The sequence below is a fragment of the Semicossyphus pulcher genome, unplaced genomic scaffold (assembly GCF_022749685.1).
Source record: "Semicossyphus pulcher isolate SPU_LCO1_2020_fin unplaced genomic scaffold, fSemPul1.0.p SCAF_9, whole genome shotgun sequence".
Classification (NCBI taxonomy): Eukaryota; Metazoa; Chordata; class Actinopteri; order Labriformes; family Labridae; genus Semicossyphus; species Semicossyphus pulcher.
In genome coordinates, this window is record NW_027211770.1 from 21,388,228 (window position 1) to 21,404,452 (window position 16,225).

The following is a 16,225-nucleotide window of genomic DNA, read 5'->3' on the forward strand; positions in this document are numbered from 1 at the left end:
CTCGGGTGGCATTTCTCTACTCGCGCCCGCCTTGATTTTATTGACATTTGTTTGAAAAAGTGTACACAGAGGAAATTCTTGCTTAGCATCCTGTTAATCTTTCTGAAGCGAGGGGAATCCATATGAGGTGAGGAGATAAGGGAAAAGCTTCACACACAAGCAGCCGCCTTATTCTTCCTTTTCAGCTGCAGCTAGATGCTAAAATCATGATTGGCACATGCAGGACTTTATAATGCCAAGCCCACGGTTCAAAATCAATGCAAGGCGAAGGACTAAATGTTCACTTCAGGGAGAGAGAAAAAAAGATTAGGATACAGGGGTAGCTATTAAAATGCACAGTGTAGGCTTTGTCAATCCCATAAAGCATTGCAGAACGCAGCGCTCCCAGGGGAATTCATTCAGCATGCACGGAAATAAACAGATAGACACAAAGCTAAAACGCCAGTCTTTATTGAACTTCCATGGTACAGAAAGACCACATTTCTACAGGAATGCTACCAAAAATCACAAGACTTTTATATCTGTAAGTTTGCATGAGCCACGCATGATGCCACCAGCACTATGTGTGTAGTGGAAATGTGTGTAACTGGGGGGTTCGCGTCTCAGAGACGCTTAGAAAAGTTGCAAAACGCAACTTGACATTTGGCTTTAGAAGATTCTTTTAGATTTCACTCACTGATAGATAAAATAGACATTTATAAATAATACATTTGAAGCAACTCTCACAAGGTTTCTCACTGTATACATGCAGATTCATTGAGAGGAAGAAACAATGCTCCATCGTGTTCGTCCGTCCTTTGGATATTAAGTTTCCTGATTTGGATATGAAGCAAAATTCTGTTGGTTTTTGTTTTCCAGATTGAGATACTTGGCTGTCATGTTGGAAAGAATCCTCGTCGTGGTAATGTCAGTCCTTTGATCACGCGTACAGTTCACAGATGCTCATTTCCATGACGCCATAAATCTGTCTTTGTTGTGCAACACACTAAAACCTTTGGGAAACATTGATTTTCAACAGGAATGCCTCTTCTCTCCACCCCTGTTCTGGATGTATTTTATCTCCGCCACAGGAGATTCTCTATGCGTAACACACCTCTACACAGTCCAGCAGGAACAAAGGGTGCTCGACAAAGGGGTGAACGTCAGCCAGATAATTAAGAAAACAAATCATGAGGAAAAAAAACGAAACCAAACAGACTCCTCCACACACTGCGGAGGGGAAAAAGCCACACTATTTGCATTTCAGGCGCCCAAAGCGAGGGATAAACAGCAGTTTTTGGAGCGTGACATGTTAAACACATTGCCTGTTGGCTAGAGCCGTGCCAATGAGCTTTGTGAAATACCCCGTTCAGTGTTTGGAGATGCTGAGAATGGCTCTTTAACCGTTTGCACACCAGATACGAGGCTGCTGCACTGAACTGAAATGAAGTGAAAGAACGGTCGGCTACATCAGAACTAATACTGAATTATTGGAGACAGTTGTGGAAGCTCAGGTAGGGCACTTCACGGGTAATGGGATTTTGCATGGCTGTTAAACTGCTTGTTTGTGAATTAGTCGAGGCAGGTCGAAACACAGAGCGGCTGGGAAGCTCGGCAGGGCTCGGGGCCATACAGGGGATGGAAAACAAGGAGCAGGTTACAGTGACGCAGACCCACATGAAAGAAATTAACACAGAGGAAGGAAGGAGGGAGGGAGGGAGGGAGCAGCAGGGAGATGAGTTTTAGACCTCAGGGGAGCTGAGGAGTTTTGCAATGGCTGGATACCTGGGATCCCTGAATTCATTTCACAGTTTCAGAGAAAATAAAATGGCGCTGCAGGCGCACCCTCTGGTCGTGTTGGTGTTCCTCCTCAGGCCGCGTAGAAATGTTTACCATATGGAAAAACAGTCACCTCAGAGGTTCACAACTGGGATCCTGACACAGCAAGAGACACAAGAAGAAGAAGAAGAAGGAGAGTGAGAGTGAGAAGGAAAAAAAAAAGAGGGGAAAAAGACAGAGTGTTGTGAGAAGCTTGGGGAGCCCTGAAGATGGGAGGAAAGACAGAAGAAGAAGAAGTGGAGCAGAGAGGCCCGAAGCTGAGAATGTGGTGTACACGCAAACGGAAAGCTGCATCACAGGGGACCGAGAGGGCGGCATGGGGGAAGAGACGGAAGAGAAGGAGGAAGAGGGAGGAAAAGCTGATGGGGGGGAGGAAGTGAGAGGGAGCACTATTATTATCCTGATTGAGATTAACTTTGAATACCCTCAAATAAAAGCATCATTTCATGGACGGCGGCTGGGCCCACGATGACTCATCTGGAGAGGGAGTTTAAAACACGGATACATCTTACAGCAACACTCCAGCCCTGAGCACTCCATGGAGAATAGCACTACTGCCCAATTATTCTCCATGTTCATCCTTACCGTGCACACTAAAGAGGTAAAGCGGCTTCAAACGCACACACAAAGGGAAGCAAACTTTTATCCAGAGGTGCACACGCATGCACACAAGAGTCATGGACACCCAGACAGTGTTGGGCTGGTGAGGCGACTCATTACCTCTCCCTGTCGGTGAAGGAGGAGGAGGTGCTGTGCAGCGTCTGCCGGCTGTCCTCCGAAGCCAGGGAGCGAGGGAGCGCGAGGGAGAGGGGGGGAGCCACGCCACGGGAAAGCGGGGGCGGATGCTGGGAACAGCTGCGATCATAACTGGGAGAGAAGGATAGTGGCACAGATAGAAGAGGAGGAGGAGGAGAGCGGATGGGAAGAGGCAAAAATTGGGGTAAAGATGCAGGGAAAAAAAGATGAGATAAGGATGGAGAGAGAAGAAGCAGGAAAGGTGTTGGTGGAAGGAGAAATAAAAGGATGTAAAAAAAAAAGAGACCAAGAGGAAGTGGGACAGGAATAGAAACAGAGATTAAAGGACACAAAGAAAGTTGGAGTTTGAGAGAGACGGATAAGTAAAAGAAGGTTAGAGAGGAAGATACAAAGAGCAGGAAGTGATTGAGGAGGAGATTGAAATTAAGAGGAGCAGATAAGGAGAAAACAGAAGAAAAAAAGACAGATGAGGAGGAGGAGAGGGGGGGAGAGAGAGAGGGAGAAACAAAGTCAGAGAGCATCAAGAAGAGGCGAGCCATTTAGCATCAGCGAACACATTACACTGCCACTGTGAGAGAGAATTAGTGCACTCATCGGACTCATTAAAACGCTGTCAGGGGGGGAGAGGGAGGCAGAGCGAGGAATGGGGGAAGGAGACAGGCGGAGAGGGGAGGGAGTCTGATGGGGTGAGGTGGGCAGGATGCAACAAGGCGAGGAAGTAGTAGTAAGGAGAGCGAGTTAAGGTGAAGACACAGTCGGGAGTCACAGGTTCAGGCTCTTGAGGAGAATGAGACGTCCAGCAGAGGTGTTCCCGCTGCCATAAAAGCCTCCCTGCACCCTCATTTTCCCTCAGCAGCACCTGTCTGACTCCTCTCTCCCTCCACACACACACACACACGCTTGATAACATTAGCTACACTGACGGTTTCAGGGCTGGGAGAATCACTCAGCACATATGCCGCTCTTCTATAATCATAATGAACTGGACGGTGGCCAATTTTCACTATAGGCTATCATTTCAGTCCATCTGTAGCCTCCTCCCGCACTTTCTCCATCTAACACATGGTGTTATTTACACATTTATGACACTGAAGCACGAGCCAGTCTATAGAGAGGGAGCTGCTGCCATGTCTCCAGTATGAATCCGGGCGATTCTCACTTCCGCGAGGCCACTTTGGATCCACAGGCAGCGTGGGGTTTTTCCTCCATGAAGTAAGTTATCGAAACAACAGCGAAGGCCAGAGAGAAAGGAGGGTTTATCGTGTATCAGCTCACAGCAAGCTGCAGGATTATCTGTGGATCTGCAGCCGGACTGGCAGTGCTGGGAGAGATAGGGAGACTGGCGGGGGAGATAAGAGGAGTACCAGCTGTACAAAGACAGGCAGTGTTAGAGCGAGGCAATGATGATAACTGGAAGTAAGCGAAATAACCCGAAGGAAGAAGGGGGGGAACACAGGTATTCAGAGAAAGAGAAAGAAATCCCTGAGAGGCAAAGGGGAAGGAGGCCCGAGCGGGAGGGGGGAGGGAGGGGAGATAATGTAGGAGTGTGGGAGCAAATCTGAGATTAAGTGAGAGTGTGAAAAAAGGATATGAAGGAGAACAAATTATACAGATTCAGGCAATGAAATGTAAAATTATGATATAATAGAAATGTGGGTAAGATGAGCGGATAGGAGAATTACAGTAAAAAGGGGCAGTGCGAGTGGAGATTAAGAGAGAGAAGGAGGAAAAAGCAGAGTGTGAGGAGCACGAGGAGAAGGGAGAGGAGTCCCAGCGGTCAAATAAACGAGGTGTTATTGGTTTGATCAGCAAAGCGTGGCAGTGCTCCACTACATCACATAGATGACTCCCCATTTCCAGCTAATGGCCATGTGTGCAGCGAGGACTCACTACGAGGCCCGAGAACGAGGCGAACACAGAACCCCCCCACCCACCCACCCTGTGTTTACACGCTGTGAGAGCTTTAATGGCTGTTAAAGAACACCGGTGAAGCCATTTTATCGCCAAGACAACAGGTCTGCTCCTGCTTCCCGTCACATCCTTATGGGTACAGGAAGTGTTTAATCATTGCAGCTCTGATGGCACCACAGGACACATCATTGTCATTGTGAGATAAGTCATTAGTGACATGACTCAGCTCTCACTAGAAGAGGCAAAGACACATTATATACTGATGAACATGCAGGTGAAAACACATCTGCAGCAGTCAAGGTCTCACCTTCAATGACGCCCAAACATCTGGCCTCGTCATTAATCCCTGCACATCTGGCCTAATCCATAAATTAACTAATTTATAAAACAAAGCGTGAAAATTATCCAAAGTATGTTCATGGAACATAAACAGAGCAATAAAAAGCTGATTAGTCCTGTTTTTTTCATTTACAATAATTAATTATCTTAATAAATGTCGAATGTTAAGTCTCTATCTATCGCCGAATGAGGTAACACAATGGTGAGCCTGTGGCCCACTGATTAAAGCCTTTGCATTCGCAGTATTACAGACCGGCTGTCTGTGGCGACTTTCGCAGAAAAAGCAGCGCCCAGTTAGTGACGCGTTTTCCATCAGCCAGCAGTGGTTGGTCTGCTAGAGAGGGTAGGCGGAGCTAAGCAGCTGCTTTTCCGGCCTCTGCACGTGTTGCGAGTAAACAGTAATCTACTATGGCTGAACAAACAAAGAAAAGATCGATGACTACAGATACAACTTCAACAATAAGTGAAAATCCAAAGAAAAAGAAACAAATTGAACGCTCAGATGAAGGCAAACCGTCAGCGAGGAAAATCAAGAGTTACAACCGGAGCAAACCGCACACATGCAACACTGTCTGGATATCTGGGAAGTGTGCTCCCGCAATTACCGCTTATCGCCACAGGTGCCGCCAAAGAGAAGGAAACTGAGATCTTCGAGATTACAACTTCAAAAGCAAAGATTACAAGGAATTCTCTAAAAATAAAAACAAACAAAAACATTTTTTTTTGCAAAACTATGCTCCCTTCTGCTTTGCTATCTTCCTTATCATCTGTTGATCCCTTAGATGTATCTGGTGACGCCAAAAGACGGGTCTTGATCCCCAGGTTGGGAACCTCATTTAAAAATGAATCCACATTTAACTTTAACACGTCCCTGCTTTAACTGAAATATATGTTATTCTCAAATGTAATCAAGGAGATCATTAAAATGTTTTCAGATTAAACCCTCTCAGTCTTAAGGTGTCCAATTAGACATCAAAAGATGACGGCATGTCTGCACCTGTTTTCAACTCTTACCACAAATAAATCATAAGTCAGGAGGCCTAGTATCGCCTCCCTGCTGTTGGCCAGGTGTCCTTTTCATACTGGGAAAGTTTGCTGATCATTCACTTTCATTCTGTAATGTCCACTTTATACTAATGTGACACACACACACACACGCACACACAAAGGTATTATAAAGGAGAGAGATAAGGTTCCTACCAGAGTTTGGCTGTAATGATGACTGCCGTCAGGATGAGCAGGGAGGAGATGGTCACGGTGACGTAGAACTGAGGGTCCACTGTAACACACACACATACACACTCATTTATTTCTCACACCATGACCATGTATAATTGTATCCAGAACAAAAGCAGAAATCAGAGCAGCCAGCTGAAACATTAAATTGGACGTGCTGGTCTCCGGCTATAACCCTATTCTGATGACGTCTTCTCCGTATCTCGCAATTTGACAGCGGCCAATTCCTGGCCGTGAGTGATGAGAACTTTATTAGGCATTCCCCGCCGCAGACACAGCCGGCTGCACACCGCTCGCTGTCAGCCTTCACCCTGCTGACAGCTCATTCCCTGGAGGACTTCTGGCGCGCGTGTGTGCGAGTGTGTGTGTGTTCACATGGACTTTATTTAGAAATCCTTCATGTGCGTCTCCTGATGCCCACCTTCCTCAGGCTCCACCTCCATCTCTCCATCCTCCGCTCCCTCCCGGTTCCTCGACTCCAGCGGCGCCTCCTCTCGGGGCTGCACGCTCGCACTGGGAAAAGGCCACCCTGATGTGGCCGTGCTGTCCTCCTGCCGGCTCCCGTACGGGTGCAGGGGGTCGGTTTCCTGGCTGGAGAGGAAGTGGTAGGTCTCATCCTCCAGAGGTTGAGTGGGACCCCAAACCACCGCCCACAGAGGTGTGGGTGTGACCTGGGCAGTGACGGACAGCTGGACCGACAAGGCGTCCACCTGCTCCTCCTCACCCTCCCTGTCGTCACGGTTACAGGTGGAGGGCTGTGTCACCAAAGCAACCAGGAGGAGGGAGACGAGGCAGCGGAGGGCAGTCAGTCGTGCGACAGGAGAGATGGAGCTGGAAGAGAAGTGAGGAGAGAGAATGAGAGTGACAGAGAAGTTATCTTTTTGTCTTCAGGCGCCCTGCGCGACCTCATCAGCTCACAGAATGATGCCAGCCTTCACTCAGAATGACATTTTATGCATCTGCTCCCCAAACATCCCTCCATCAGCTCAGATACTGTCCATCTTACCATCTCTCCATCGCTTCGCTCTGTTCACTGAGACTCCGCTCCTCCGATCATCTCTCTCTGTAAGAAAGGACAGAGGGGCAAGAGAGAGAGAGGGAGAGAAAGGGGGAGGGTCCAGCTTTTTTTTCTCCTTCTTTTTATGTTGCCAGATAAAAAACATGTAAACACAGACGGCATCAAGATGTTCTGGCAGAAATCCAACTCTGTCAGTATTTCAAAAGACACACACACAGCTTCCCCCGGGCTTTTAAATGTAACGCTCAATTATGCGCCACATGTTCATACAGCATCCACATCTGCACCCCGAAGTACACACTCATTGTCTGCCCTACTCTCTCACACACAGTTACAGATCACACACCTGAGCCCGGCACATTCATCATCATTAGAGGCATCACACACACAGAGCCAAAAGTCTACATGGCACTTTGAGCGAGAGAGGTAACTTCCTGTCTACAACTGCCGCCTAAATGCCACAGAAATGTCACACACACACGACAGAGACACACACGCGCTCCGACACATATCAGTTATCATGCCTACCTCTGGCAGTGAAGAGAGGGAATGAGCGAGGGAGTCAGAGAGAAAGGGGGGAGATACAGAGAGCAAGTGAGGGAGGAAAAAAAAGCATCAGTTGCCGTAGCGACGGAGACATGTAGAGTCTGGTGGAGTAAGAGCGGAGAGAGGAGAGAGAGAGCGGCGTAGTGAAGGCAAGAGACTGTAGGAAAGAGATTTAAATGCTAATTATGTTTCTTTTTTTTAAACGGTTCAATTAAATGGACGCAGAGGAAAAGAAATGAATTTGACGAGGCAAACAGAAACGATACTGACGACGACATTAATAAGCTCATTTTAGAGGCGGGAGGTTTTCAACCAAAAAAAAAAAGAACTCTTCAATTATGTTTACAAAAACAGCAAGGACACCCCGGAGAGAGAGAGAGACAGAAACACAGACAAGAAGAGGAGGAGGAGGAGGAGGAGGAGGGGGGAGAAAGGAGGGGAATAAAGATGGAATAAAATTAAATTTACATTCATTTACACAAAGCGGGGCGGTGAGCTGGTGTCTGAAGAAAAGGCAGGGTCAGGTGGATTTAAAAAAAAAAGACACAGAGAGAAGCAGACTTGGAGGCGAGTCACACTGTGACAGCTTTATTGTAACTGGAAAAAATATTTACACGGGAAAACAATCTGCTCGCGCTCACACACGCTCACTTTCTCCATCCATATGCTCCCTCTCCGACACTGTCACACTTCACTCCCCTGCACCCTCCTTCGCCGCCGCCCCTCCCTCTAATTTCCTCCTGGCTGGAGGCCGTGAGAAACCGTCTCTCACTGAAGAACGCAGCGCAGCCAAGAGCCGGACCCTCCGTCGCCAGCTGCATCGTCACACCGGCTGTCTCTTCCTTCATCGCCGTCTTCTTCATAATCTAAATTTGACAAGCGGGTCAGAAGGATTCGTCACGACACGCATCATCTATAATTAACATGATAGTGTATCTGCGATTCCACGGCTACTCATCAAGCGTGTGTCAGAAAATGAAGACGTGAAAAGGTGTGAAATTGTAGCGTGTATGTGTACCATCAGTCTCCTCGTCATCCTCTGTGTCCCCTTCTGACTCCAGCGAGCAGGACTCCAATCGCAGGTCTCTCCTGGCTGTGACGTCGCCCCTGTAACATTCACACCCGCACTTCGTTTAACACCTCACATCAGCAGCAGTGTTTGTCAAGACCTGTTAAGTCCATTAGCATATTGTGAATCCCAGTATAGCTTTAGAATTAGCAATGCTCGTGACCTTGGACGAGAAGATGAATATGCAAATAAGAAAAATAATCAAGCTGCTTCAGCTCAAATCTTTTCAAATGAGTAGTGTTGACACGTATCGCGCCCACCTCTGCTTCCCAGAACTGGGGAGCTGCTCCCATACGATGAGGTCGCGACCTCCGGTGACCCATCGGTGGTCGCCGCTCCCCGTGGTCCACGACGCATAGCAGAGGATTCTGGGAGCGTGGGGCCAGGTCAGAGAGGCCAGGTACCGACACTGAGGCAGAGAGAAGACTAGAGGGGGGCGAGGGAGACGCAGGCAGAGGAGGTCAGCGGAGGAAAACAAAGTGGTTTCGATTTTTATCTTAAAATGCTTTCACCCGCTCCGAGCGGAGTGAGAAACTTCTGGTTGCACATGGTTTACTCTGCGACTCACCGTTCAGCGAGCTCTCTCCGTTCGCCACATCGTAGCAGGAGCCAATTAGGAGGCCTCCTGTCTGGTGAACACAATCTGTTACCCCCGCGATGCTGCTGTGATTGGTCAGTCTGGACATGGTTCCTATGGTAATTGGACAGATGTTCAGTGGAAGGATTATGCAAATTTCCCTACATCTGCCTTCCTTTTTCAATCTTTCTCTCTCTATCTGACACACACACACTCACACACTCTGCCCGCCTAATTCCAAAGCTCACCGCTCCTCCAGTCCAGGATCTTGAGCCAGGCTCGTCCGTGAGCCAGGAACACTCGGTCGCCTCGCGGGCTGAGGGTCACGCGCCCGCCCGGCCCCCCTCCGCAGCCCGTCACCTGGCCGCTCCATTGCTGCAGCTGCCTCAGGGGGTCTCGGTCCGAACACCGGTTCTCCCACACAGACACCCCTCCCTCAGCCGAGCCGCTGAACACCAGCGGACCCTGAGTCTGTGGAGGGCACGGGAGACACGGTTGTCATGGCGATAGGAGTCTTTGCCCAGTGTGTGTGTATGTTTGTGTAAATGAAAAAAAAGTGTGTAAACTGTTTCAAAATGTACTTTTCTGCGCCGCCGTTATAAATGGATTGCGCGCTTTGCATGATAAACACAAAGAGGATGACAATGATGTGCCACGCTTTAATGCTTTCGGCGTGTTTTGATGATTGCAAATTGAAAACAAAATATTGCATATGCAGCTTTGGATTTCAATATTCATAAAAAGGCTTTTTGCTCCAAATATGTACAGTATGCGCTCTATAATTGGCCGAGCTTTGGAGCTTACATCTCAACAAATATGTTTGATTTCCATTTGGAGGCAATAAACAAGGAGACGTTGTGTACGGAGTGTAGAAATAGTGGCTTGATTTCCTGGGGAGAGGCTTTTTCACAAATCAAATCAAGAGTTTTGACACGACTTGAGCGAGCTTTTACTCAGAGAAAAACATCGTAACTCTTCTGTCAGCCGTTGAATTCTTTAAACTAAGCTGAACATGAAAAAACCTCTTGAGCATCCTGAGTGTGAACAGCGTTTCACGGCCGGTATGTCAGTGAGCGACCGACCCACCTGGATGGAGGTGACCGCTTCCTGGTGAGCGTTGATTGACTGGCAGTTCTCGAACGTGTGCCAGCTCCAGGCTTGAACTTTCCCCCCATCTGAGGGGGAGACAGAGCGTGAGGTTAATGTGTGCTGACAGGTGGCTGGCAGTCATTATTGTTGGTCACGGTCGACACACCTGAGCCTGACTGCCCTAAACTCTGAGCCTCAATCTCTCTGATTGAGCCCGAAAGCCCTTCGACACACACACGAACTCACTGGCAGAGGATGGCAGGGTGAGGTTCTGCTTTTAAATTAGAAAAGACATAGACACACATGTACGAAAACACACACATGCAGTCTGGGGATTTAGCTCTCTTCATGCATCTCCACGCAAAACACCCACCTGACCCAGTGATGATGTAGCCGTCTCCCTCCGGCACAAAGCAGAGCGCAGTCACAGCGTTGAACGTGTAGATAGACTTTATACACTGCCCTGGAGGCAATGACAAAATACTCATTTAATTATCCAGACACTGACCACCACTCACACAGGCATATATTGATTACAATGCAAGCACACACGTGTTTCAAAGACAGTGCCCTGAGGCTGTGTCTACTCTAATATGCACACATATGTCTGCGTGTGTGTGTGTGTGTGTGTTCGTTCGGTTCAGCGTACCAATGCTCAGGGCCCAGATCTTCACATAGCAGTCTGCAGAGCCGCTCAAAATAAATCTCTCCTTGTCGGACAAAGACAGGGACCAGGCTGGCGATAGGGCAAACACAGACAAAAGAGCAGGAGGGGACAGAGGAGGAGGAGGAGGAGGAGGAAGGAACGGGGATCAGAGACAAGAGAGAGAGAGGAGAGAGGACAAAAAAGATTAGGCCGAGAGGGAAGCTGTAAATAAGTGATGATGTACAAAATGAAGAAAGAGACAGATTGCAGGGAAGAGGCAAAGACAGAAGAGACAGGATTTAAAAAAAAAAAAGAAACAAATAATTAGTCGAAGTACACTGTGTGACTGCAGCTGCATCATTTATGCGCTGGAATCTCGACTTTGTGTTTAAAGTTGGGGAGGAGGCGGGGGGAGGGAGAGTGGGAGGGGAGGCGTTGGAGTTCAAGTGATGGAAGTCTGCCGGCTTCAGACAGACAGCGAGCTCTCTAAAGTGTCTGCTGAGGTTATCTCTCACTGGGGTTGATCTGATGAACTGCTCCTATAATTACCAGACCGCAGGACACAGGCATTACTCAGCTGTAGCACATGTAAGGATGTGTGTGTGTTTTTGTGTGTGTGTCCTCACCCAGCCTCCTGCAGTACTCGGGGGGAGGTGCAGACAGACAGGTGACCCCACCAGTGTGACCCCCGAGGTTCTTATGCTCCGTTGCTGTGGGAACGTGCCACACCTTCACCGTCGTATCTCGGCTGAGAGGAGGAAGAGGTAAGGAGCGAGGAGGAGAAAATACGGGGAGATAAAAAAAGGGAGTTATAGTGAGTCAGAGGAGGCGGCGAAAGCGAGCAAAGTTAAAAGGCGTTCAGCAGAAAATCACAAGAGATTTGCGCCGAGCGGTCGGGGCGGGGGAAGAAAAACAAATACATGTCAGACAGCGAGGGAGAAAGCGGGAGCATATTAAGTGATAAATTAGGTGAAGTGTTCACTTTGCACATCCATTATGCAAATCAGAGCCCTGCTTTACCTTCCAGAAACAACCAGGTTGTCAACAGCAACCACACAGGTGACGATGTCATTGTGGCCCTCCAGCAGCCTCAAGCGGAACTTTGTCTTCTCCCAAGACGATCGTAAGGATGTAAATTCAGCTTCTGAAATAGAAAAATGATTCGTGCAATTAGCAGTGTTGCTTCATCAGCGAGCCGGCTTGTTAATCTACACACTTCTTCAATATGGATTAGTTTGCCAAGGCGAAGCGAGGCGCTAATTTAGCTCCAAGGATGCAAAACGCGGGTTCTCGTCTTCAGGGAAACTAGTGCAGTCTGTTGGTTTTAACACGGGCAGCCACATGAGCTTGTTAGGACTCCTCGGGGCAAACGTGTTTAATCTGATTTTAGATGTTAATCGCAAATTAGGGCGCTGCATTGTGCTTCCTTCTCTGCAGCCACTTTTCCTTATTATCCCACCTTCCTGTTGCAGGAGCCGCTCGTTGTCAGAGTCTGGACCGCCTCCTGACACGTCTCGGCCGTGATCTGACACCTCAGCCGTCGGCTCCGTCCTCTCCCGCTGTCTGCCTGTCTCTGCTCCCCCTCCTGTCTCCCTCCTCCTGGCAGCCCGTGCTGCCATTTCTCGAGCTTTGGACTCCTCTTCTCCCTTAAGGATCTTGGAGGCTGGAGGCGTTTGTGATGGAAGGGCCTCGGGGGCATCCTCCCTGTGCCAGTGCAGAAAGCAAGAGCTGAATGAATAATCAAAATGCAAAGTGCACACAGCATCCTACCTGTGGAGGAAGTCGCACGCAAACCAAAACATTACTTCTTAATGAGCTCCTCCACTGGGTATTGGAAAGAATGCTTGTGTTACATTCAGTTTGACATTATTAATATCCACACATGGTGATCTGCACAAGCCCCGAGGAGCTTTAACAGGGAGGATGACTTCCCTGACTGATGTTTACATGGCACAATATGAGCAGTGTAAAGTTCCCTTTTTCTTACAGCGTGACAGCATTTGACCTCCAGTGTGTTTGGTTTGACATACAAAAGATCAAAGGCTTCAAAGTGAATGTTGTTGCTTTTGAAGAATTACACTCCTCTCCATCTGGCCCCCCCTCGTCGCCACCTCTCCCTCACTTCCTTACACTTGTCTTTTCATCTTCTCCTTTTTTCCGTCTCCCACAATCCCCAGAGTTTGCTGCGGGCCAGAAAGCTGCAGCTGAAGCTCAGCCAATCTGGAACGCAGCTCCGCCTTCCTGGAGATCTGAGAGGGGAGAAGGCACGAGATTGGTTGTAAAGCAAGCTGCTAAATCCACAAGTTGTTTATATGCACAACCAACATGCCCGGCCTGTCTTGATTTATTAGGCTGAAACTGGCAGCGTACGCCGCAGTCCTGTCTTAATCTTAGTTATAAAACTTGCAGATATGATTGAATTAGACACGTCTACTTGATATTAAGCGGATGTTTACTTTTTCTTAACTTTAATCTTAATGGGGAAAAAACTGTCTTCTGTGACTGGTTGGATCGTTGTTAAGCCTGAGAAAACACTAGCGTTGATGTAATAGCGATGAAATCAATATTTATAGGCTTACATTTGGACACTTTCTGAACATTTGTAAAGAAACGGATCATGGTGTTTGAAATATTTAGACAATTAGTGAGTAGGAAGGTTCTAAGAAAGGCAGGGCTTAGTTGCATTGTGGGTAATGTAGGACCCAGTGTTTCTGAGGCTTGAGTCTTACTACCATTTGATGGTTAGTTTTCATAACAGGAGTTTTTGTGACTATGTCCTGTAGTGCTGCTCTGTAGTTAATCTGTCCTGGTAAAAGTATTTGAAGCTGCAAGACTAAACGATGCATCACGAAAATAATTGAAAAATGTATCAATAGTGAAAATAAACGTTGCAGCCCTAGACGTTTCTTTGTAAAACTTGAATATAATATCAACAATGCTGTTGGATAAATCTGGACGGCAGTGAAGTGTTGCAGGAAAGATGACTGAGTTCAGTTGTGTTAAATTGCCTCCTCTGTGGTGTTATTTAAGTTTACCTTTGAGCCACCAAGAATGTACTTCAGTCACCAAATTTAAGAGCTTAATGGCCCGTGGGACCAGTGATTAAAAATATAAGTGCCTATCACTGTTGGCAGTACTTATCAGTAAAAGACCTAAGTTTTGCTCCACCATAGTTTTTGAGTCCTCTAGCTTTATTTTAAAGTACTTTTCAATATGTTAAAATCCATCACTTTGACCAAAATGTAAAATGTGTCTCTTAGTTGCTTGAGTTATTTGTGTGGGGGTTTGTTTAACAATCATTTTCTAGTTATTTATAGGCTATTTCATTATAACAAATTCAAGAAGTTAGTTCACTAATTCACAGAAAGTAATCATTTGACTACACCAGTAAGCATCACCATCACTTGTACAAAATTTAAAGCTACAAATGTGTGGGAAGCTACTGTATGCATTCCTGTTTCCAAGCAGCGGGCGTAAGGGCAACACATTTAGGGCACGGCCATAACTTAAAGAATTCAGACTCTGGCCTTTAACATATTCAAACTCTCCTGAGGTTCCCGATCATTATTTTGCGTGATGCACTCTGCTCAAAGTCTAAGCTTCTGATCTCCCACACTCCTCAGGCAAAAACTGTCAAATTATTCATTCCACCTTTATATTTAATTCATGTTAATCACATATTTTTCTTCTTTAAGATAGCAAAACTGTTACTTCTAGTTTAAGAAGCCTAACTTCAAAACTCCATAACGCCATTAAAATGTCATCTTTATTTAACCAAGCGAGCTTTGCTACTTAGTGCCAAGACTGATACACTGTAATAAGCCCACTTCAACGACCTGTTTGAATATTAAACTCTACCTTTTCACCTGTTTTTAACCTGTGTCAGTTGCTGAAGGTGGATATTAGTTATGTTTTTCATTTTGACTAAAGCTCTGCCTGTGCTGTAGTAAAGTCTTAACTGCAGCCATAACCTGTTTTCACACCAGAGGGAAATCTTTTCAGGATTTGCTTAAATCACACGGGTTACTCAAAGATCACATTAATGGGAGGGGAGAGGCATATGAAGTGTTTCTGTACCTTGAATCTCTCCTCTGGGGTAAGACTGAGTTTTATTTCCAGATTTTCAATCTGCCTCAACTTCTTCTGCAGCTTCCTCACCTCCCCCATCTGAAGCGTCTGGCTTGACAAAAAAAAACACGTTAAACTAACTGACTAACTCTCAGAGCCTCAAAGAAACAACATTGCCTTTTAATGAAAAGTCTGAAAGGGATTAAATAAATAAAAATGCATCAGAAGGCTCGGCGATGTGTTCGGGAGACGTGTCGCCGGATGTTGACAATACAGTGGACGTGTATTACTGTCCTTACAGCGACACCATGTGGATCGATAAGGAACTGCCTTCAACGACGGAGAATAAATATAACTCATTTAACGTTTCCGTGGAAATTTATTTTCCGCGGAGAGACGTTATCGGGTAAATTTTTACTTGTATAATGCTGTTGTGTTATATAACAAAAAAGTCGGGCCTACTAAAAGTCACTTTGTCAAGCGGAAGACAGATACACTCTGCTGCTTTCAAGTGCTATTCATTAAGCTCGTATTTTCAAGCTTTCAAATCGTAAATGATCATTCAAAAGACAAAATATGAAATAATGGCTGCATTGTTTTAGATATAAAGCACTAATAAGTTTCTGTGCCTCAGCAGAAGGGTTAAAAGAAGAAAAGAGCGAAACGAAAGCTATAAATACATCAATATTTTATTACAGAAAAAAAATTCCAGTATGTACATATCCTTGGCTAGCTCACACCACCAAATGTTAGAAGGTATACATACACAGTACATAGTTTATATTGCATAGTGTCATAACTAAACCAACATTGAACTTAATGTGCTGCAACCTCAGAATGTCTTTTACACTCCAAAAATATCCAATTTTCCTCAAATGTAGGAGATCGTAAATCAAATAGTTGTCACATTTGAGAATCTAGAACCATTAAATGTTCATGAAATCAATGATTAATAAACTAACCTTTCTCTAGTAAGGCATTGCTTTGCTTGACTTTTAAAAAATCACAAGAACCTTTTGGTAAAAAAAGGTTGAAAACAATTTTCTTACTGGCTCTCTCTAGGGGCCCTCTGATCGCTTTCACTGAAGGCTGGATTACCAATGGGTCAACTGCCCCAGGGCTGCAGCCCTCAGTAGTGTAGAGCTCAAATTG

At 46.4% G+C, this 16,225-nt stretch overlaps 2 protein-coding genes across 2 annotated transcripts; both read right to left on the minus strand.

Moving 5' to 3' along the window:
• Positions 1 to 452: 452 nt before the first annotated feature.
• Positions 453 to 7,120, minus strand: pianp (PILR alpha associated neural protein). Its single transcript, XM_069656598.1, has 5 exons — positions 7,067 to 7,120; positions 6,482 to 6,891; positions 6,025 to 6,103; positions 2,539 to 2,685; positions 453 to 1,914 (listed from the first exon to the last, which is right to left on the minus strand). Exons 1-5 carry the CDS (start codon positions 7,075 to 7,077, stop codon positions 1,893 to 1,895), a joined length of 669 nt encoding a protein of 222 aa, XP_069512699.1. The 5' UTR covers positions 7,078 to 7,120; the 3' UTR covers positions 453 to 1,892.
• Positions 7,121 to 8,185: 1,065 nt separating this feature from the next.
• Positions 8,186 to 15,323, minus strand: LOC138584308 (uncharacterized). Its single transcript, XM_069656504.1, has 13 exons — positions 15,083 to 15,323; positions 13,136 to 13,254; positions 12,465 to 12,709; positions 12,026 to 12,149; positions 11,632 to 11,753; positions 11,009 to 11,095; positions 10,733 to 10,822; positions 10,357 to 10,445; positions 9,519 to 9,741; positions 9,262 to 9,384; positions 8,954 to 9,119; positions 8,643 to 8,731; positions 8,186 to 8,490 (listed from the first exon to the last, which is right to left on the minus strand). Exons 1-13 carry the CDS (start codon positions 15,170 to 15,172, stop codon positions 8,393 to 8,395), a joined length of 1,665 nt encoding a protein of 554 aa, XP_069512605.1. The 5' UTR covers positions 15,173 to 15,323; the 3' UTR covers positions 8,186 to 8,392.
• Positions 15,324 to 16,225: the final 902 nt, after the last annotated feature.

Excerpts from the sequence above, each read along its gene's own strand:
- pianp (XM_069656598.1), bottom strand. Across the intron at positions 6,104-6,481 it reads GGAGGTGGAGCCTGAGGAAG|TGGACCCTCAGTTCTACGTC; the intron begins GTGGGCATCAGG and ends TGTGTGTTACAG. Across the intron at positions 1,915-2,538 it reads TCCTTCACCGACAGGGAGAG|GATCCCAGTTGTGAACCTCT; the intron begins GTAATGAGTCGC and ends TTGCTGTGTCAG.
- LOC138584308 (XM_069656504.1), bottom strand. The coding sequence starts at position 15,172 with ATGGGGGAGGTGAGGAAGCTGCAGAAGAAGTTGAGGCAGATTGAAAAT. Across the intron at positions 9,742-10,356 it reads AAGCGGTCACCTCCATCCAG|ACTCAGGGTCCGCTGGTGTT; the intron begins GTGGGTCGGTCG and ends TGCCCTCCACAG. Across the intron at positions 9,120-9,261 it reads CGGAGAGAGCTCGCTGAACG|TCTTCTCTCTGCCTCAGTGT; the intron begins GTGAGTCGCAGA and ends GCCCCCCTCTAG.